This window comes from Theobroma cacao, chromosome 10, assembly GCF_053813885.1.
Source record: "Theobroma cacao isolate CCN51 chromosome 10, ASM5381388v1, whole genome shotgun sequence".
Classification (NCBI taxonomy): Eukaryota; Viridiplantae; Streptophyta; class Magnoliopsida; order Malvales; family Malvaceae; genus Theobroma; species Theobroma cacao.
Window position 1 is genome coordinate 20080704 of NC_142648.1, and position 18585 is coordinate 20099288.

The 18585-nt window shown below is 32.6% G+C and overlaps 1 protein-coding gene across 1 annotated transcript; it reads left to right on the forward strand.

Annotated features, from left to right (window-relative positions):
* The first annotated feature begins 2723 nt into the window (after positions 1-2723).
* LOC18586803 (AMMECR1 family) lies at positions 2724-7556 on the forward strand. The gene is made up of 5 exons (XM_018129671.2): positions 2724-3063; positions 4375-4494; positions 5814-5928; positions 6293-6383; positions 7033-7556. Exons 1-5 carry the CDS (start codon positions 2960-2962, stop codon positions 7236-7238), a joined length of 636 nt encoding a protein of 211 aa, XP_017985160.2. The 5' UTR covers positions 2724-2959; the 3' UTR covers positions 7239-7556.
* The last annotated feature ends 11029 nt before the right edge of the window (positions 7557-18585 follow it).

An 18585-nucleotide genomic window follows, 5' to 3' on the forward strand; every position in this document is an offset into this window, starting at 1 on the left:
AACATTATAATGTAATCGTCCCAACATCACATTCCTTGCAATCATCACTTTCTCATGTTATACCAAATGATGCTAAGTTATCTTCCCAATAATCACATTCTCAATAATCACATTCTCAACAAAATACCAAAGGCCATCTAATATCTAGTTGGAAGCTGTAAGCATACTATTTTGCAAAGGCTTTGACCATCTCATTCCAATTTGTAATAATGGTAGTGAATTAAGTATAAAATTAGTGATAAGTAGCTCTAGTTAAGGTCATTTGGAAGACTACAAGCAATTGTTCCCAATGTAGTCCTTTTATTCGTAAAGTGGTCACAACATATCTCAAGTGCATCTTGGGATCTTTAGTTCCTTCAAATTTTGTTTGGAGGCAACTTAAAGTCAATGGGTAAGCAAGATTTTAATTTTGAGGCTAAACTATTAAAGAAAACATCATTAGTTTCAAAACATCTTCTGCATTGCTCATTGTATTTTATCAATTAAAAAGGAAAATAAGATGTTTAACAGGGAAAAATAAAGAATTGGAAAGACAAGTCTAAGAGAAAGGGAAAAAATGAGAAATAGAATGAGGAAAGAGAGGAAATTTGGGAAGAAAAATGAGTTGAAGAAAGCAGTAGACAGTGAAATGGCACAATTAGGGGCAAAATGAAAACCTCGCTAATTAGAAGAAAGGAGAAGGCTAAAAATGAACGAGATGAAAGGGCAAAAAGGCGAGGAAAATGGGGAGAAAACAAAGTTGTAAAAGATGTAGGCTTGTTTAAGGTTGTTTTTAGTCATAAGTTCATCAAATTTGATTAATTTTTTAATTCAATAATTTTTTTTAAAAAAAAAAGACATAATAAGCATTAATTCTTTTATTGCATTCAATCAAGCTCTTCGTACTTTTATTTTGGACCAAATAAGCCTTTATGATTAATAATTGACTAATTATCATTAATCAAAATACTACTTATCATTTTATATCCACATAGTACTAGTGTAAAATGTGAAAAATGCCTCATCATCATATTATATTATGTCACTTTAACATGTCACATCATTATCAATTACGATATGTCAATATGTTACATCATAATCAAATATGACATGTTAACATACCAGGTCAACCTATGTGGTATAAAATGACAAATAGTATTTTAACTAAAGATTCAAAATAAAAATAGAGGGGTTTATTTGATTCAAAATAAAAGTATAAGAGCTTAATTGAACATAATAAAAGTATAAGGGCTTATTTGAATTTTTTTTAATAGTTTAAAAACTTTTTTAGGAATTATGCCTAAAAAAAATTACAAAACTACTAGATCTAGCATGTTTAATGTTGTTTTCTGACTATACTAACATCAAATTTGGCCTCAACCTATTAAATTTGGTAATTATTTTTATTTCTATTTAATTTTTTGAAAAAAGATTTAAATTGTGAATATAAGGAAATTTGATTTGTTTGAGAATATTTTTGACCATACTAACCTTAGATCCCAACTTAGTTGATCGAATTTGGTAACAAATTATAAAAAATGGATTGGGAGTCTCTCTAGAGTGCCACAGTGCACTTCATCAACCTTCTAACCCACCTTTTGGCATTTGCCCAAAACTATGCTATTTAGCACCTAAATAAAAAAAAAAAACTAAATCAATTGAGGGTAAAGTAGCATTTGATATGAGAGAAGTGGGAGCACATTTTCTACAATGTACCTAATTAAATTATATTACAGTGTTTATTTTGCAACAAACCATTGCAATATAAGATTGCAATGCAATCACATTACAACCAATGGATGTAATGTAATTACAGTTCAAAACCAATACAATCAGATCGCATTGTATTCTACAATGTTATTAATAGCATTTTTACCATTCAACTTTGTTATTTTGTTAAAAACATTTTATAATGTTATAATTTGTTTCTTTATATAAATTTTGAGAATTTTTTTTATTATTCTCAGCAGTCATGATGATTGTCAATAAAATTTATATTATCTTTTAAAAGAAAAAAAAATTAAAATAAAATATATAATATAGAAAATTATATGAAGAAATGAAAATAAAATATATAAAATTATAATCAAAAATAAAAAAATATATATGACATTAAAAATATATTTAAGAGATGATATTATATAAAAATTAACAATAAAAAATACAAGATATTAAACTTATATTTTAATAAATAGAAGTAATTCTAGAAATTAAAATTACATCCCTAGTAAAGTATTTTGTAAATCAAATATTGCAATGTTATCTTTTTTGTATTTTAATCATTACTTTAATTATATATCAAATACTGTAATATTATTTTTCTTACAATCACATTATTTACAATCACATTACTTATAATTATATCATATTGTAAAGTACCGAAAGCCAACTAAGAGTCGAAGGAAAAAAAAGTACAAAACATCATAGACAAGGAGAGCCAAAAAAATTTTGTTTTACTTAAAAATGTTGTTTTCATTGTAACCACGTTTACCATGAAAAATAAAAGCTCTTGATGAAATAAAGTTAAAGAATATTATAATTTTTTTATATTTACAAATTAATTTTTTCAAGAATAATTTTACCATCAATTAATGATAAACTTATTTGTCCCATTTGTACGAACACGTCTTTTCTTCTAATCTAATTTAATTGAAGATTTTTTTCATAATCATTCAAATTAATTAACAAAATAAATTTTAGGAGTCCGCTGTAAAAGGGGAACAAGGCACCATGGAAAGAGACGACAAAAAGTTTTTCCCTTCAATTATTTCGGTGACCAAAACCAAAATATAATAATAAAAATAATACCTCTCTTTCTTCTTCAACGATATAAAAAAACAAGAAGTTTTGCCTTTTATCGTACTTGACGTGTGAGAATAAAAAGGGGGAAGCAAGGGCGATCGGTGGAGAAGCTGCTTGTCCGTTGGCCTGAGGAGAGTGGAGAGAAAGAGAGAGGAAATTATCGTTGCAATTGGAAAAAATGGTGTCGGCGAATAGGGAAATGGTGGTCTTCTGCTTCGACACTTTGGTCGCCCACTACAACAGCGAGGAGGCTCCCCCGCCCGCCTTCGACGAGGGCCAACAGTAATTTCTCGTTTCCCTCTCTCTCTTTCTTTCTATCTCTCTATCTATCTATCTATCTTCCTTCGTAGATATGTTGGGTATGCATGCATTTGTTTAATTGAAGCATCTGTCAACGTATATTTGATCGTTTTGATGTTGTTGCGAAGTTTGCTCTTTCTCTCTTTCTTTCTTTGATAATGATGCGTTGGATGCCGAGGATTTTATTTTATTTTTTTCTTGGTTTTTGATTGTATTTAAAGTTTGGTTCTTTTCGTGGTCTTTTGATTTCCTTTCTTTTTTGTTTGTTTGTTTGTTTGTGCCTGGAATTAATTTTAATTTTGTTGGTACAACAACAATTTCATCCTTTTTTCTTATTTTTATTGGTACAACAGTAATTTCATCCTTTTTTCCTTTCTTTCAAAGTTATGTGGTGAAGTGTGGTCAACAAATAAAATTGAAGGTTGTCTCTGTGTGTTGAATAGGTGGGAACCCATTGTTTCTTAAACTATGCTATTATTACATATAACCTTAAAAAAAAACTAAATATTTTTTGAAATACAACTTCAATTCATTTATAAGGTTCAAGTTTGACCTCTTTTGAGGGAAGACATTTAGAATGGAGAAATTTATGCACTAAAAGATGCATTTGTTGACTTCTGAGCTTGCAGTTGTGTTTGTTTTGTTTAAAGATGTTAAATATTTGGATGTTTTGCATGTAACAAATTGTTATATTCTGATTTTGTATCAAATGTTTCAGCTTTGATACAAGATAGTATTCTTCAGTCCCTTCGTTAACTGGATTTTAGACTCATCAAGGATATATTGTTGACTATAAGCTTCATGATGACTTTTTGTTGTCTATGTGAGATGCTCATTGCATTTCGTGTTGATTTAATTATCGGTGCATGCTTTTGTTGGCTTCTTCATTGTTGGGGCATCACTGTTGTCTTTATTCGCATTTTGGTTGGAAAGTTCTTATAGCAATGTTTATTTCTTATCTTCTTTCTTCCAAGGTTGTGCTGCTGCACAGATTCATAGAAAACATTTTGAACATTTTCTTTATTTCTGGTTGCTTTTCAATATCCAATACAGAGTTTCAGCAGTGTTGCCCTTTTCTTTTCATGTTGCACTGCTTTTCTTACTTCGGTTTACTTATGTTGTTGGGATGTTGGTATGTTTGGCTTTTATTTTAGCAGCGGTGTCAGTGCAAACCATGTCTTCTATGATTTTAGTTTTTCTTTGATCTTATTGTATTTGTATTAGTATATCCAATAGCCCTAGATCTTTTTCAGAATAATGCCTTCATCTGAGACAAATGTCTTCTGTCTTCAGCCCCTTGTTTGTCACTTGGAAGAAGGTTGTGAATGGTGGGGAGCCTCGTTTACGTGGATGTATTGGCACTCTTGAAGCTCGCTGCCTGATTAACGGGTTTAAAGACTATGCTCTGACGAGGTATCAAGGCCTACAAAAACATTAACTTTGGATTTTAAATTTTCTCCTTGCTTTCTCTGTGTGTGTGTGTGTGTACACCCCATGTAGCTAAGATAGCAACTATGACAATGCCTACAGTGAGCTTATTAAAAATTCTCTCTTATTTATTGTCAATTTTTCTTTCATTTTTTTTAAATAAAATAAAATTCATCACATTCTACTATCCATGTATCATGAATGATATACCTGAAAATATGATTTACCTAATAAATATCGGAGATGTGGTTGGTGCATTGTAAAAAGTGGAGTGCTTCAGGTAGACATGATGAAGATGAAAAAAATGGGAATGCTGTTATAGTTACAAGTTATTGGACATCAAAGATCTGCTATATCTTTAGATTGATTATTCCTATCTCATACCAGAATAGGATGTTAGCATGCTTTTATTACGAATAATATGTTCATCTACGAAAATCGATAGAGTCAAGGTTAGGCAACTTCCTTGGAAGAATAGCGCTTTCTAACCTCTAGCCAGAGGGATTGTTATTTACTTTTGATAGGGCAAGTGCTAATAAAAGAAATGGCCTTAGTAGCAATCAGACAAATACTTAAGGAGTGGTAGCAAAGAGAAAGAAGTTAAATACAAGAAGATTTATGCATTAAAGATACACTATTAGTGACCAATAAAAATTGTTAGCTTTTTACTGTTTTCATGGGCTAGTGAACATGGTTTGACCAAAATACTGCTATATTATCTCAATTTCATGTCTTGCAGTGAATTGAGATCTGACAGTGAGATTCAGCGGCTCTCACTTTTTTGCCCTACCTTTGTTTTAGTTAACTAAGTTTGATTTTCAGGCAATGTTTGTTGTGATGCTTAATCAGTTCAGTTGAGGGTAAAATCCTGAGAGCAAATAGAGGATAATGCTTGAATGCTGATGGCACTTTATTAATATTTACTTTTGCCAATGGAGTGTTGTTAACACTTTTGCTCTGTATAATTACTCTAAAAGAAATTAAGAAACCATGAATGGCGATAATACTTTCCACCATTAAGATATCTTCTTACATAATATTCCACCCTTTTAGTGGTAATAAAATATGTATCTGGATCTCTAAAGAAAGGCAAGTTACTGCTCTTTGCAGCTTTAGTTTGGTCTGCAACCAAATGATTTTGATCATTTTAAACTTTTGTCCCTGGTCTATGTACTGCAAATGAAACTACAAGTTTTTCTTAGTTAATTCATTCTGTTACTTCCAATTTGGCATGCTTCTTTATTTTCTTCTGGCATGCCTTGTGATGTTTGCTAATGGATTTTTTGAACTTCTAATGTTTGCAGTGCTTTGAGGGATCGCAGATTTCCCCCTATACAAGCCAAAGAACTGCCTTGTTTAGAATGTACAGTTTCCATTTTGACTGATTATGAAACAGCTAATAACTACTTTGATTGGGAGGTATGTAGTTCAACTCAATTAGGATCTTTTAATATTGGAGTGAGGAATATAGACAGTGCATTGTCTTTGTCATTAATATACTTTTAACATGTTTTACTGCCTAATGTATTGGTTAATTAAATAATCTGCAATATTGAAGATTCAGATTGGTTATGGCTTTCCCTTTTGTTATTCTATTGTTTTCTATAGGGTGGAATGTTGGTGTTAATACAGTTCTGTACTTGGTAATGCTTTGACTTATGTATAAAAATTGGTAAAGCACTGACTCTAGTAGTATCTATTGGGGAATATGGCAATGATATATTCTTTGACATCTGGACTGCATTTACCTGTCCTTCCTACTTTCTGATTTTTCTTTTTTCAGGTTGGAAAGCATGGTATAATTATTGAGTTTACTGATGACTATAATATAAGGCGAAGTGCCACATATTTACCTGAGGTGCCTGCACATGAAGGTAGATTTTATTGCCTGTTAAAAGCCCAATGGAATGATATGATGTGGAGAGTTTCTTTGCTTTTCTTTCCCACTTTCTAATCTGTGTGTGTGTGTGTGTGTGTGTGTGTGTGTGTGTGTGTGTGACTATTTATCTTGTTTCAGACTGCCTGAAATTTGAATTTGAGTGGCAATGAGCAAATTTCTTGTTTCTTTTCTGGTAATTTATTCTCATCTTGTTAAGCTGTACAATGATTCCGCAATTCTTTTTATTAGTCAAACATGCTAGCTGCGTCACTAGTGACCTAGTTTTACTATATATTGCCTTCCATACTTATAACTGTTGCTCCTATGCTCTAATATTTTTAAATCAAAGCAATTGCAAGTGTTAGATTTAGGGAAAGAAAGTAATTAATAATATCTACCTCATTGCAAGAGATGTCAGGTGACTTGTAAAGCTGCCTTTTTATTTGTATTTTGTTCTGAAACTCTAGTTTTGGTGAGGTACAGGCTTTTTCTGCCAGATTTATATGCATAGACCGTCTTCTATTGAAAGGTTTACTTGTGCAAGAGTTTTATTAGTGAACAAACACTTTGTAAGTTAGTTCACCACAAACCTAGTTTTCAGAGCAAAATTTGCTGATCACTGCAACGCTTCTGTTCTGATTCAGGTTGGACTAAAGTGGAGGCAATTGACTCACTGATGCGCAAGGCAGGCTTCAGTGGCCCCATCACTGAATCACTCAGGAAGCGTATAAAACTGACCCGGTACCAAAGCACACTATTTACTATGCACTACAGTGACTATGCCTCCTATGTCAAGGCAACAAGGGGTGCAGCACCTTCTATTGCTGGTGCTAGGCTCAGCAACCACTGATTCTTCCAAACAGCTGTTACCAAATGGTAAAGCTGTTTTGGCTAAATGATAAGGATATAATTTAAACAAAAACAAAAGTGGGTGGAACGGATTTGATTGTGTTCCTACCCAGGTTGCATAAGTAATTATATTTACCTTTCAAATATCATTCTTCAAATTCGTTTGATTTTGAAGATAGATACTGTTCCTGATGTAACTCAGGTATACCATCGCTGCTTTCATCAAGACATTCATGTTCTGCAGCTTCTCTGGGAAAGCTGTTTGCTGTAAGACAGTTTGACTGAAAATCGCTCAGGGACATGTTTGTTCCCAGCATTATTTGGGTCTTTTCTCTTAGTTGCATAACTGTATGACCCCATTGACTTTCAAAGTTTGCTTGCTTCAATCCGTGGCTTGCAAGTGAGAAGTAAATGCTGAGGATAGAGCCAGAATCCACGTACACGGTTCTTTTTATGGTAAGCTCTATACCTTTAGTTTGACCCTTTTATGAATCCATGTAGGGTTAAAAGTTTTCAGGTATTTCCGATGATTAGGCCAGTGATGGTTTCTAGCTCTAGACATGTAGGATACTGATTATTTTGGTATCATAAAACTTTAGAACCATGAATCTTAGAATAACTAATATACTGGGTATGGTGCACCAAGATAAAAACATGGTAATTGCTTCATATTAATATAAGGGTTAATTACATATTTGGCATTTAAATTATATTGAAGCTGTGGATTTTGGAGATTACGAATGTGATTAAGGGGTTACGGAAATAGGAAATTATGATAGATGCTTAGTTAGTTATATCAAGTGAACACCTCCCTTAAGGGAGAATTACACTTAGTTGGTATTTGATATTTTGCTAGGAATGTGATTGTTGGGAAGATAATTTTTCAGTGTTTTGTATAAAATAAGAAAATAATGATTGTATGGAATGTGATCGTTGAAAGGATTACATTATAGTGTTTGTTTTGAAAGAACTTTACTCGGTATATAGTGTACATTTATAAAATTATCTTTATATATGTAAATATAAAGTTGAATAAACTTACATTTTTTTTAATGTAAAATTTTAACTTTTCAACTTTATCTCTTCAAATAATAAATTATAACCTAACAAAAATGACATAATATTTTAATATTAATTATTTAAATATTAAAATATGTAAAATTACTAAATATTTATTTTTACCCTAAATCTATAAATATTAAAAGTAATAATGCGTAAAATTATCACATTAAAAAAAACTATCCGAATTTTTTTAATTTTTTGTTATTAAACTTTTTTAATTAATGATTTCTGTTTTATTTTTAAAACTAAATAGAAAAAACTTTTAATAATAATTTTTATGAACAAATAGAAAAATTTCAATGTTTCACACAAAGTTTGTTGGACAAGCAGCAAATTGTAAGTAAAATGTGGTAATGGAACATTTTTTCTTTATTTTTTAACATGAAAATTTGTCAACTAAATCATCAACTTTTGATAACCCCATAAATAATCCCCAAGATAGACATTGAACAATAAAATGCCATCCTACCATTCCCACTTTTCCCACCATTTTACATGAGACTTGATGGCTGTAAACAAAAGGACCTATAAAAGATCATACAAAATTAACTTAGTCACGAAATCAGAGTTCCCATAATCCATTGCTCTGCCCATTTTCTAGCAAAATGATTCTATGCAAGCAGCATTCAAAACACACACACGCAGAAAACTAGAAACATTTGGTCCCAGCAACAATCATATTTCCAAGGCCAACAGACAGTGATATCAATCAACACCATCAGCATCCAAACAGAAACATGAGTGATTCTAAACTTTCCAATCAAGCATAGCTTTCCAGATCATAGTCTAAATGCTAATTAACAACTTACTTGAAATCTTAAAAACAAGGATAACTTAAGAAGAGTCAAACTAATAAGTTGCTAATATATTAACACCAAACATAGTTCAAACACCAAATAGTCTTCAAACAACAAGCAACCTTCAAACTCCAAGAAGAAAATATAAAGTTTCTACTGAACGGAAATCCAAAAAAGCTTGAATTGCAAATAACTAATAACTACTTGTCTATTGTACTTACTCTATATTGATAAGCCACTAAGCATGAGCAGTTGTTGTTAGGAATTTGAAAATATGATGCTCTAAAAAGCAAGTATATTCTCATTATTATATTTCATTTTTTTTATTTGTAAGGAAAGTATACTTTGACAATAAGATGAAGAGTTTATTTTAAGTAAACATTTATTATTTAGTTATAAAGATACCATGATTTTGTCGAGATATTAAAATATATTAGTATAAAGAGTCATCATAGGAGACATGCATTTTAATTAAATCTAAAAATTGTTCATAGCCAAATAATAAAATTAGTCACTTTTTTATGTTAAAGTTGTAGTGTCTAGATTGCTTCAATGAAAATAATATGACTCACTTCAAGGGAATTATAAGTCTCAAATCAACGAAATGATTGACTTTGAGTGATGACACTAACATGAATTGGAATCACATGAGACTCAAATTTAAGTTTTAACCATTACTTAAATCTTGATCTAACACTTATGTATTTATTTATGATAGAACCGAAATTTTAATGGATAATAGACTTGTGTTTTATCTCCTTATAATCCTTGATATGTCACAGGCATGATCATCTTAATGAGTTAATTTAGACTACTTATGTTGGGATTATAATTGAGGTGAGCACCTAGGAATATACATCTAAATAGTGAAGTTCATTGCATTAACATCACTTCTAGTGATTTAAGGAAGATTGGTGATTAATATGAGTCTAGTGGATTGATAAAGTAGCTACTCATCACATCTTAATACTCAAAAGATTAGATCTAGATTATTGGATGACCAATTGGATGAAATCTAAGATTAAAGGCAAAATTTACGTAAAGAGTAAAACGGTAATTTGACTTTTTATCATTGGATGGTTATGAGGGCTCACAATATAAAGTTTTCAATTTGGACAACTAATATTGAATATTAAATATTGGATCATTTCTTATAATTATAGTTAATCCAAGAGTACAACTATGAGTCTATAATGGAGTGATTTCACACTTAATAAATTTGAATTATCTTAATGAAATTAATTCTAAGTTTATTAGAGCTTGGAATATTTACATCCAAATAGATTCTCTACTTAGTTTTGTAGAATTCAACTTGTTTAAGTTGGAATGCGTGTTTTATTTAATTAATTAAATTTATATTAAAAAATGGTAACTTTTCATATTGTCTTAATTAAGATAAGAGTTGTCTCAATTTAGACAAGGTACATATGTTGCCTTAATTAAGACAAGAGTTGTTTTAATTTAGACAAGAGTATATATGTTGATTTAAAACAAAAGATGTCTTAATTATTTTTTTTTTTGTAAGTCAAAGAATTGTCTTAATGAATAAATATTCTTTTCAGGCAATGGTTGTCTTAAAATGAAAAACATTTGTTAAGATAATTATTGTCTTCAAATAAAATAATATTGGAGGATTTAATTATAATTAAAGAATTAAATAGTTTATTCTTTATTTATAATTAATTATAATTTCTTGACAAATTATAAGCGTCCATGTTTGATTAGGATTTTTTATTTTATTATTAATTCTTTTTAATTAAAGATGGATAATAATAAAACAAAATAATTATTAAATAAAGAATCATATTTTGAATTGGATAAATAACTATAATTAAATAAATAAATTATTTATTTTTTAATAATAATTTTAATTATTATTGGAGGAGTATGGTACAATCATAACACTTTACGAATGACCAACTTGGACTCTTGATAGGAATTTATTTTTAATTAAAAATAAAAATAAAATTCTCTTCTCTAGTTCTCTTGGTTAAAAAGGTAGATAATTCTTGGAGGTTCTATGTTGTTTATCGCGCCTTGAACGCCCAGGCCCAGGCTATCAAAGATAAATTTCCAATTCCAATAACCAAAAAACTACTGGAAGAATTACATAGAGCTCACTATTTCACAAAATTGGATTTATGGTTTGGGTATCACCAAGTCAGGATGCATGAGACAGATGTAGAAAAGACAACATTTCGCACTCACCATGGTCACTTAATTTCTAGTCATGCCCGTCAGCCTCACCAAAGCTCTTTCCACCTTCCAAGCCCTCATGAATGATGTATTCAAACAATTCTTGTGCAAGTTCATCTTAGTATTTGTCACAGCCCAACCTCGAGCCATAACCAGCACATGGGCCCAATAGGCATAGCCCACTAGGCCCAAGCAAGCCTCTCTATGTAAACCTGATCATTAGTCCATCTATCACACCTCATTCTTTAAGATCCATAATTCATAATTTCCAATAATAATTTCTTTAAGAATAAATCATAACAACCAAGCGTATACCATCCTCAAAATAGTGTTATCACTTGCCAAATTGTGACAACATTATTAATCAAACTAGACATATGGTGTTTACAAACAAATCTCACAATTTACATTTAAACATCCATATACACAAGCAAAAGACCCTTGACTACCAGTGGAGTGACTTTCGGTGTGGGTACAATTATTGAGTACCATGGTATACCTACCAAAAGATGAAAATGGGGAGGTGTCTCAATCTAAGATCCAACTACCTTCGGATCTTAAAACCAAAACATGAAGTTGAAATGAATGAGTATAAACCCAATGAGTGAACATAAGAAGGGAACAAGCAAACGATACGAAAAGTCTTATGTAACACGATGCACTTATGTTACAAACACTGCAATTTATATTTCAAAAACCAAACTTGATGCTATGTTGTCCTTTAAATCATTTTGAAAACATTAAGGAATTCCAACCTTCAACATTCAATGCAATCACATTACATTTCTCCAACATCTCTATAGTTTATGTGCACACGTATATAAGTATTTACAAATATATTTTTTAGACATAAGTCAAGTATATCTAGCTCACTGCCAAAGATGGTCAATACGCTCTGATGAATACAGCCATTGACCTCCACACAAGTCATGTGCACTCCCACACCGCGCATAGCTATTATTGTCATGTGCACTCCCACACCGCACACGGTCATTGTTTCATGAGCTCACTCACACCGTACACCATCATTACCATCATGTGCCTTCCCACACCGCACATACACGGTTATAAATGTCACGACCCGGTACTCTCCTCAAGCTCGTGACAACCGCCGCGATATACCGATAGACATTCATTACTCGGAATGCCAACCGAAACCCTACAAGATTTTAATATTAGTTTTCTCACCTCTCCTGTGAGCAACAGTTGCTAATATCATATTTTAAAAGATTATAAGCTATTTCTAAACCAAAACAATAAAAAAAATAATTTTTGTCTCACAAGGGTATTTTGGTTATTTTTCCCCCTAAATTTCAAAACCATCCAAATATGTAGTATATGAGTAAAAGATACATATTTCATAACCAAAAGTAAGTTTAGATGTCTAAAACATTCATGTAAAGTGAAATGATAGCTATTAAGATAAAATAAAAATATTGAATAAAATATTCTATTTTTTTATAAAATAATTTTTATAGAACTACGCGTAAATAATTTTTGTAGTGTAAAAGAAAAATAAATTCGTACATACTGTACCACAGATAACCAGAGTATGTAATTTAATTTACAATGACGTGTGGACCCCCAAATGACCAAAAGTAACAAAAGTTATGAACCTACGGTTTTTGAGGATGCAAATCCAACTGTAGCCCTCGACAAAATCAGTTATCTACTGACTATCTTGAGCCTGGAATGAGTGGAAAGGAGGGTGGTGAGTTTATATAAACTCAGTGAGTAAACAAACATCATCAAAAATATCTAAAGCCGTGTAAATGGAGACAATTTAAAATAGATCATCATAAAATGGTTCATAACCTCAAAACACATTTCAAATCATCTAAACCAGTTTCAATTCATCCAAAATATACATCGAGGCTTATGAATCTCTTAAAAACTTGGCTCGTGTCAAAACTCATTCTCAATGATACCTTGATTAGAGGCATCCAATCGAGACCGCCATGGCTGTTAAAGAAAAGTTCATATACACACAAAACACATTTTTATGTTTAAAAGCACAGCTGTTCCTTGGCATTAGTTGAATTCACTCTCACGTGGTGGTTCGACATGAAGTGAACTATAAACTTTACCTTAGGAGATACCCTTCGCACCTCTCGTACTAAGGTAAATATAACGGGGTTTACAGTTGTCACGACCCGGAACCTCCCGCGGGCCCATGACAACTGCCACGACGTCTCGATTGTCACTCATTACCCGAAATGCCAATCGAAACCCCGCAAGGCTTACATATCAGTTTCTTTTCTTTCCTGTGAGCAATCGTTGTTAAACATTTCATTTTAAACAATTACCGATCGTTTTCGGCTCATATAAATCCAAAGATAATTTAAAATTTTTTTTAAAAGGATTTATAAACAAATATCACTATTCAAAATATTGATTAAAATATAGCATTTTTATATAAAACAATATTTATAGAAACACGTGTAAGAAATCTTTTGTAATGTGTAGGTAAAATAAATTCATACATACAAAAATTTACTAAGTTATAATGTACAATAATGGTTACAATGACAAGTGGCCCAAAATACACCTAGTGTTGGTGCTGGAAACCTACTGTCTGTGTGGTAGAGATGTCAATTGGAATCCTAGACAAAATAGTGTATCTACAAGCTACCACAGACCTGAAATGTTTGGAAAAGAGGTGGGTGAGATTTTGCAATCCCAATGAGTAAACAGACATTATCATAAATATCTAAAGGCGAGTAACAGGGAGGCAAGTTTAAACAACAAATCACAAACCATTTCATAATGTTTTCAATTTATTTCTTAAACCATAAAATATTTGTAATTTACCAAAACAATTGTTAAGGCTTATGTCTTTTATTAAAAATAAGGCTCAAGCTAAAACTAATCCTCGGGGATACCTTGGCCGAGGCATCTAACCGAGTCCGCCAAGGTTGTTATAACATTTACATATGAAACATATTTTTATTTTTAAAACAAGCCGTTCCTTGGCATTGGCCGAGTTACACATTCACATGGGGGTTCGACGTGAAGTGAGCTCTAATACTACCCTAGGAGTTACCCTCCTCGTCTTTACAACCGGAGTAACTATATAACCGGGTTTACCGTGCCCCTCTAATAGGCAGTCCACGGAAACTCGCCACTGCAGTGACTAACCCACCAATTTTTATAAAATTTCGATAGTATAACGTGGTTTTTCTTTATTTATCCAGCCTGTATAGTAAAAACAGCTTACATAAATTTCCCAATACACTTACAAAATATAGCCACATATACTCATATCTCATAAGCCATTCATAGAAAAATATATAATTTTCAAGACAATTAACAGCCTCCAATTACTCAATTTCATAATCAACCCAATATATCTTTATTTGTCACATCTATTTGTAAAACATCAAAAATCCCGTTTTAATCTCATTTTCATTTCATAAAATACATAAAGAGCATTTAAAAATAAACTCTAGATAATTTACAATAATAATAAGTTTACTCACCGTTTGTACAAACTAAAAGCTTTCTAGGTGCCTCGATAACTACTCGTCGGGTATGATTTCCTTACCTTTACCGGAAGGCTCTCCTCCTAGACACATTGTAAAAATTTACTCAATTCATCACATTAATGCTAAATCACTATATATTTGACTTAAATCCTATACTAATGCATGGTATGAAATGCAATAGCCAAAAACGGCTTAAACGCGGTATTAACCTATTTTGGCACTTTACCCGATAAATTACTAACGCGCTCCATTTTAGCTCTAAATTGTCCCATTCTCTCTCCAACATTTCTAACCATTAATTATCAGCCAATATTCCTCTAAAATCACCAAAATCAGCTCACTCTCTTCCTTGGAAAATTCGGCCAAAAATGGGACATTAACTCGGTAAATTTTTTACTTTGTTTTTCTATCACATTTAACCATTTTTCATCATTTTCTCTTCATTTCTCTTAGAATAAAAATCAGATTATCATCATTGTACCTCATTGCAGATTCGGTCAAGGGTGGGTATTGTGAAAATTTAATGCTTTCTTGCCCAATTTAATTTCTAAACACATTTAACTAACTAAAACTACCAATTTAACTAAAAATCAAAACCTAAAAATTTCAAAATCTCTCCCCTAGAATTTCGTCCAGCCCTTGATGTCACTTATAGATCTCTCTCCTCAAGCATGCTAAATGGAAACAAAGGCATAAGAAAGGTAGAAATCAAGCTAAAGTCGAAAAATCTTACCTTTAGACGCGTAAACGGGTGAAAAACGCGAATTTCCCTTTGAATTTTCTTGTTTCTCTTTGGTTTTTCTTTTTTACTTCCTTTCCTCTCTATTTCCTCTCTTTTTCTTCTTTATGGCTGGCCATCACTTAAAATGGGGTTTAAATGGGCGGACTTTTTATTAAAATAATATTAAACTATTAAAAAAATACCATGTGTCACTTTCCCATTGGTCCGTTTTTAAAATTTCATCCATTTGTTTCCAAATTTTCACCATACACTTGTCCCACATATCCATAGCTTAGATAAAATTCTCAGACTTATCCAAAGTCTCGGTGGAGTAATTTTTGAAATTTACACTTTTGTCCCCGTAAAAGTGAAAAATTACATTTTTACCCAAAAAACTGAAAAATTACCCATAGACATATTTTTCATCCCTTATACTCATACCATTCTCCAATTTGTCAAATTTGATCTAAATTCTCTCAAAATCTCAAATTTTGTCCGCGGGTGGTAAAATTACGATTTTACCCCTGAACATCAAAATTTTTAATTTTACCCCTAATGAACCCTCGAACTCCGAACAATCATTTTTAGTCATTCCTTGACTATAAAATATTAAATTTCATCCTACGATTCCTATTTGAACTAGTTTAAGGTTAAATCAACTCAAGTGTACCGTTAGGTACGATACCGGGTTTCGTCTATTCTTAGGTGCTTTCCTAACATAATAACATGCTACTCAGTGCATGTATGTCATGACATGTGTTTATAGGGTCGAGTTTTACAATTCTATCCGCCCTTAAAATAAAATTTTGACCTCAAAATTTCATTTACCAGATTCGACAAATAGATGCGGGTATTGGTTTCTCATCTGATGCTCTACTTCCCTTGTCATTTCCTCCATTCGAGCACTTTTCCACAACACTTTGACCATTGAAATACTCTTGTTCCTCAATACTCGATCCTTTCGATCCAAGATACTCACAAGTTGTACCTCGAACTTCAAATCGTCATGCAACTCGATTGAAGGTGCTTCGAGGATGTGAGAGGGATCTGGTACATATTTCTTAAGCATGGAGACATGAAAAACGTTGTGGATCTGATCTAACTCCGGAGGTAGTTCTAGTCTATACTCCACTGGCCCAATTCTTTCAATAATACGAAAAGGTCAAATGTATCTCGACTTGAGCTTTCCTCGCTTTGCAAACCGGATCACACCTTTCATTATCCAACAAGATATCATAATTTACCATAATAATATAATCAAATAAAACTTAATACCACAAAGCATTCAGATTATTACCTTTCCAAGGAGAAACCTTAAGAAAAACTTTATCATCGATCTCAAACTCTAAGTCTTTTCTCCATTTATCTGCATAGCTCTTCTACCTATCTTGGGCTACCTTTAGCCTCTCTCGTATAACCTTGATTTTGTCATTAGTTAAATCAATCAATTCCACACTAACTAACTTTCTTTCACCCACTTCATCCCAACAAAGTGGAGTACGACATTTCCTTCCATATAAAGCTTCGTATGGTGCCATACCAATGCTAGACTGGAAGCTGTTGTTGTAAGCAAACTCCACTAACGGCAAGTGTCTATCCCAACTTCCAAGAAAATCCATGACACAAGCCCTCAACATATCCTCCATAGTCTGGGTAATCCTCTCTGACTGACCATCCATCTGTGGGTGAAAAGTAGTGCTAAATTTCAATTTGGTTCCGAGAGCTTCTTGAAATTTTGGCCAAAATCGAGAAGTGAATCGAGGATCTCGATCTGACACTATAGAAACGGGAACTCCATGTAGCCTCACAATCTCATCTATATAGAGCTGAGCCAGCTTCTCAATAGAGTATGTACTATGGACAGCTAAAAAGTGAGCGGACTTAGTCAACCGATCTACGATCATCTAAATTGCATCTTTTCCCCTCTGTGTCCGCGGCAGTCCCAAAACAAAATCCATAGTTACATGCTCCCATTTCCACTCGGGAACAGGTAAAGATTGAAGTGTACCTGCTGGCCTCTGATGCTTCGCCTTAACTTGCTAACATACGAGACACTTTGCTACAAATTCTGCTACGTCTCGCTTAATACCTGGCCACCAATAATTCTCCCTGATAGTCTTATACATCTTGGTGCTTCCAGGATGTAATGCATAGGCAGATGAATGGGCTTTTTTCATGATCGCCTGTCTCAACTGGTTTCCCTTAAGAACACAAACTCGGTCTCTAAACATCAAGACGTTATCCTCTTTGAGCTTGAACTCACTAACTCCCCCATCGGTCAATTTTTGAATTTCTTTCCTTAACTCATCATCAGAACTCTGAATGTCCTTGATCTGATTAAGTAACGAAGGTCGCACAATGAAGTTTGCCAACAAGGATCCATCCTCACCATTTCTCAGCTGAACCCAAAGAGATTTCATCTCTAATAATGCTGGAAAATAACAACTCTGAAGTATTGCTAAAGACGATGAAGACTTACGACTTAAGGCATCAACTACAACGTTCGCCTTTTCCGGATGATAGTCTATCACCAAGTCATAATCTTTTATCAACTCCAACCATCGCCTTTGCCTCAAATTAAGCTCTTTTTGGGTGAACAAATATTTTAAACTCTTGTGATCTGTAAATATCCGATAATGCTCACCATACAAGTAATGCCTCCAGATTTTTAAAGCAAACACCATTGCTACTAACTCTAAATCATGGGTAGGGTAATTTGTTTCATGCCTCTTTAGCTATCTAGAAGCATAAGCCACAACTTTTTCATTCTGCATCAGCACACACCCTAACCCCAACTTAGATGCATCATTGTACACCACAAATCCCTTACCACTCACAAGAAGTGTTAAAACAGGAGTGGAGGTTAACCAGGTTCTTTAGCTCCTGAAATCGATTATCACAAACATCATCCCACTCAAACTTAACTTCTTTACGAGTTAGACGAGTCAAAGGAACTGCTATTAAGGAAAACCCCTGAACAAACTTTTGATAATAACCGGCTAATCCGAGGAAACTACGAATCTTCGTCATTGTCTTAGGTTGCTCCCATTGTAAAATTGCCTCTATCTTCTTGGGATCAACATATAT

Bases quoted from the DNA above. Each gene is read 5' to 3' on its own strand.
- LOC18586803 (XM_018129671.2), top strand. From the start codon at position 2,960: ATGGTGTCGGCGAATAGGGAAATGGTGGTCTTCTGCTTCGACACTTTG. The intron at 4,495-5,813 runs GTATCAAGGCCT...TAATGTTTGCAG, and splicing joins AAAGACTATGCTCTGACGAG to TGCTTTGAGGGATCGCAGAT. The intron at 5,929-6,292 runs GTATGTAGTTCA...TTCTTTTTTCAG, and splicing joins ATAACTACTTTGATTGGGAG to GTTGGAAAGCATGGTATAAT.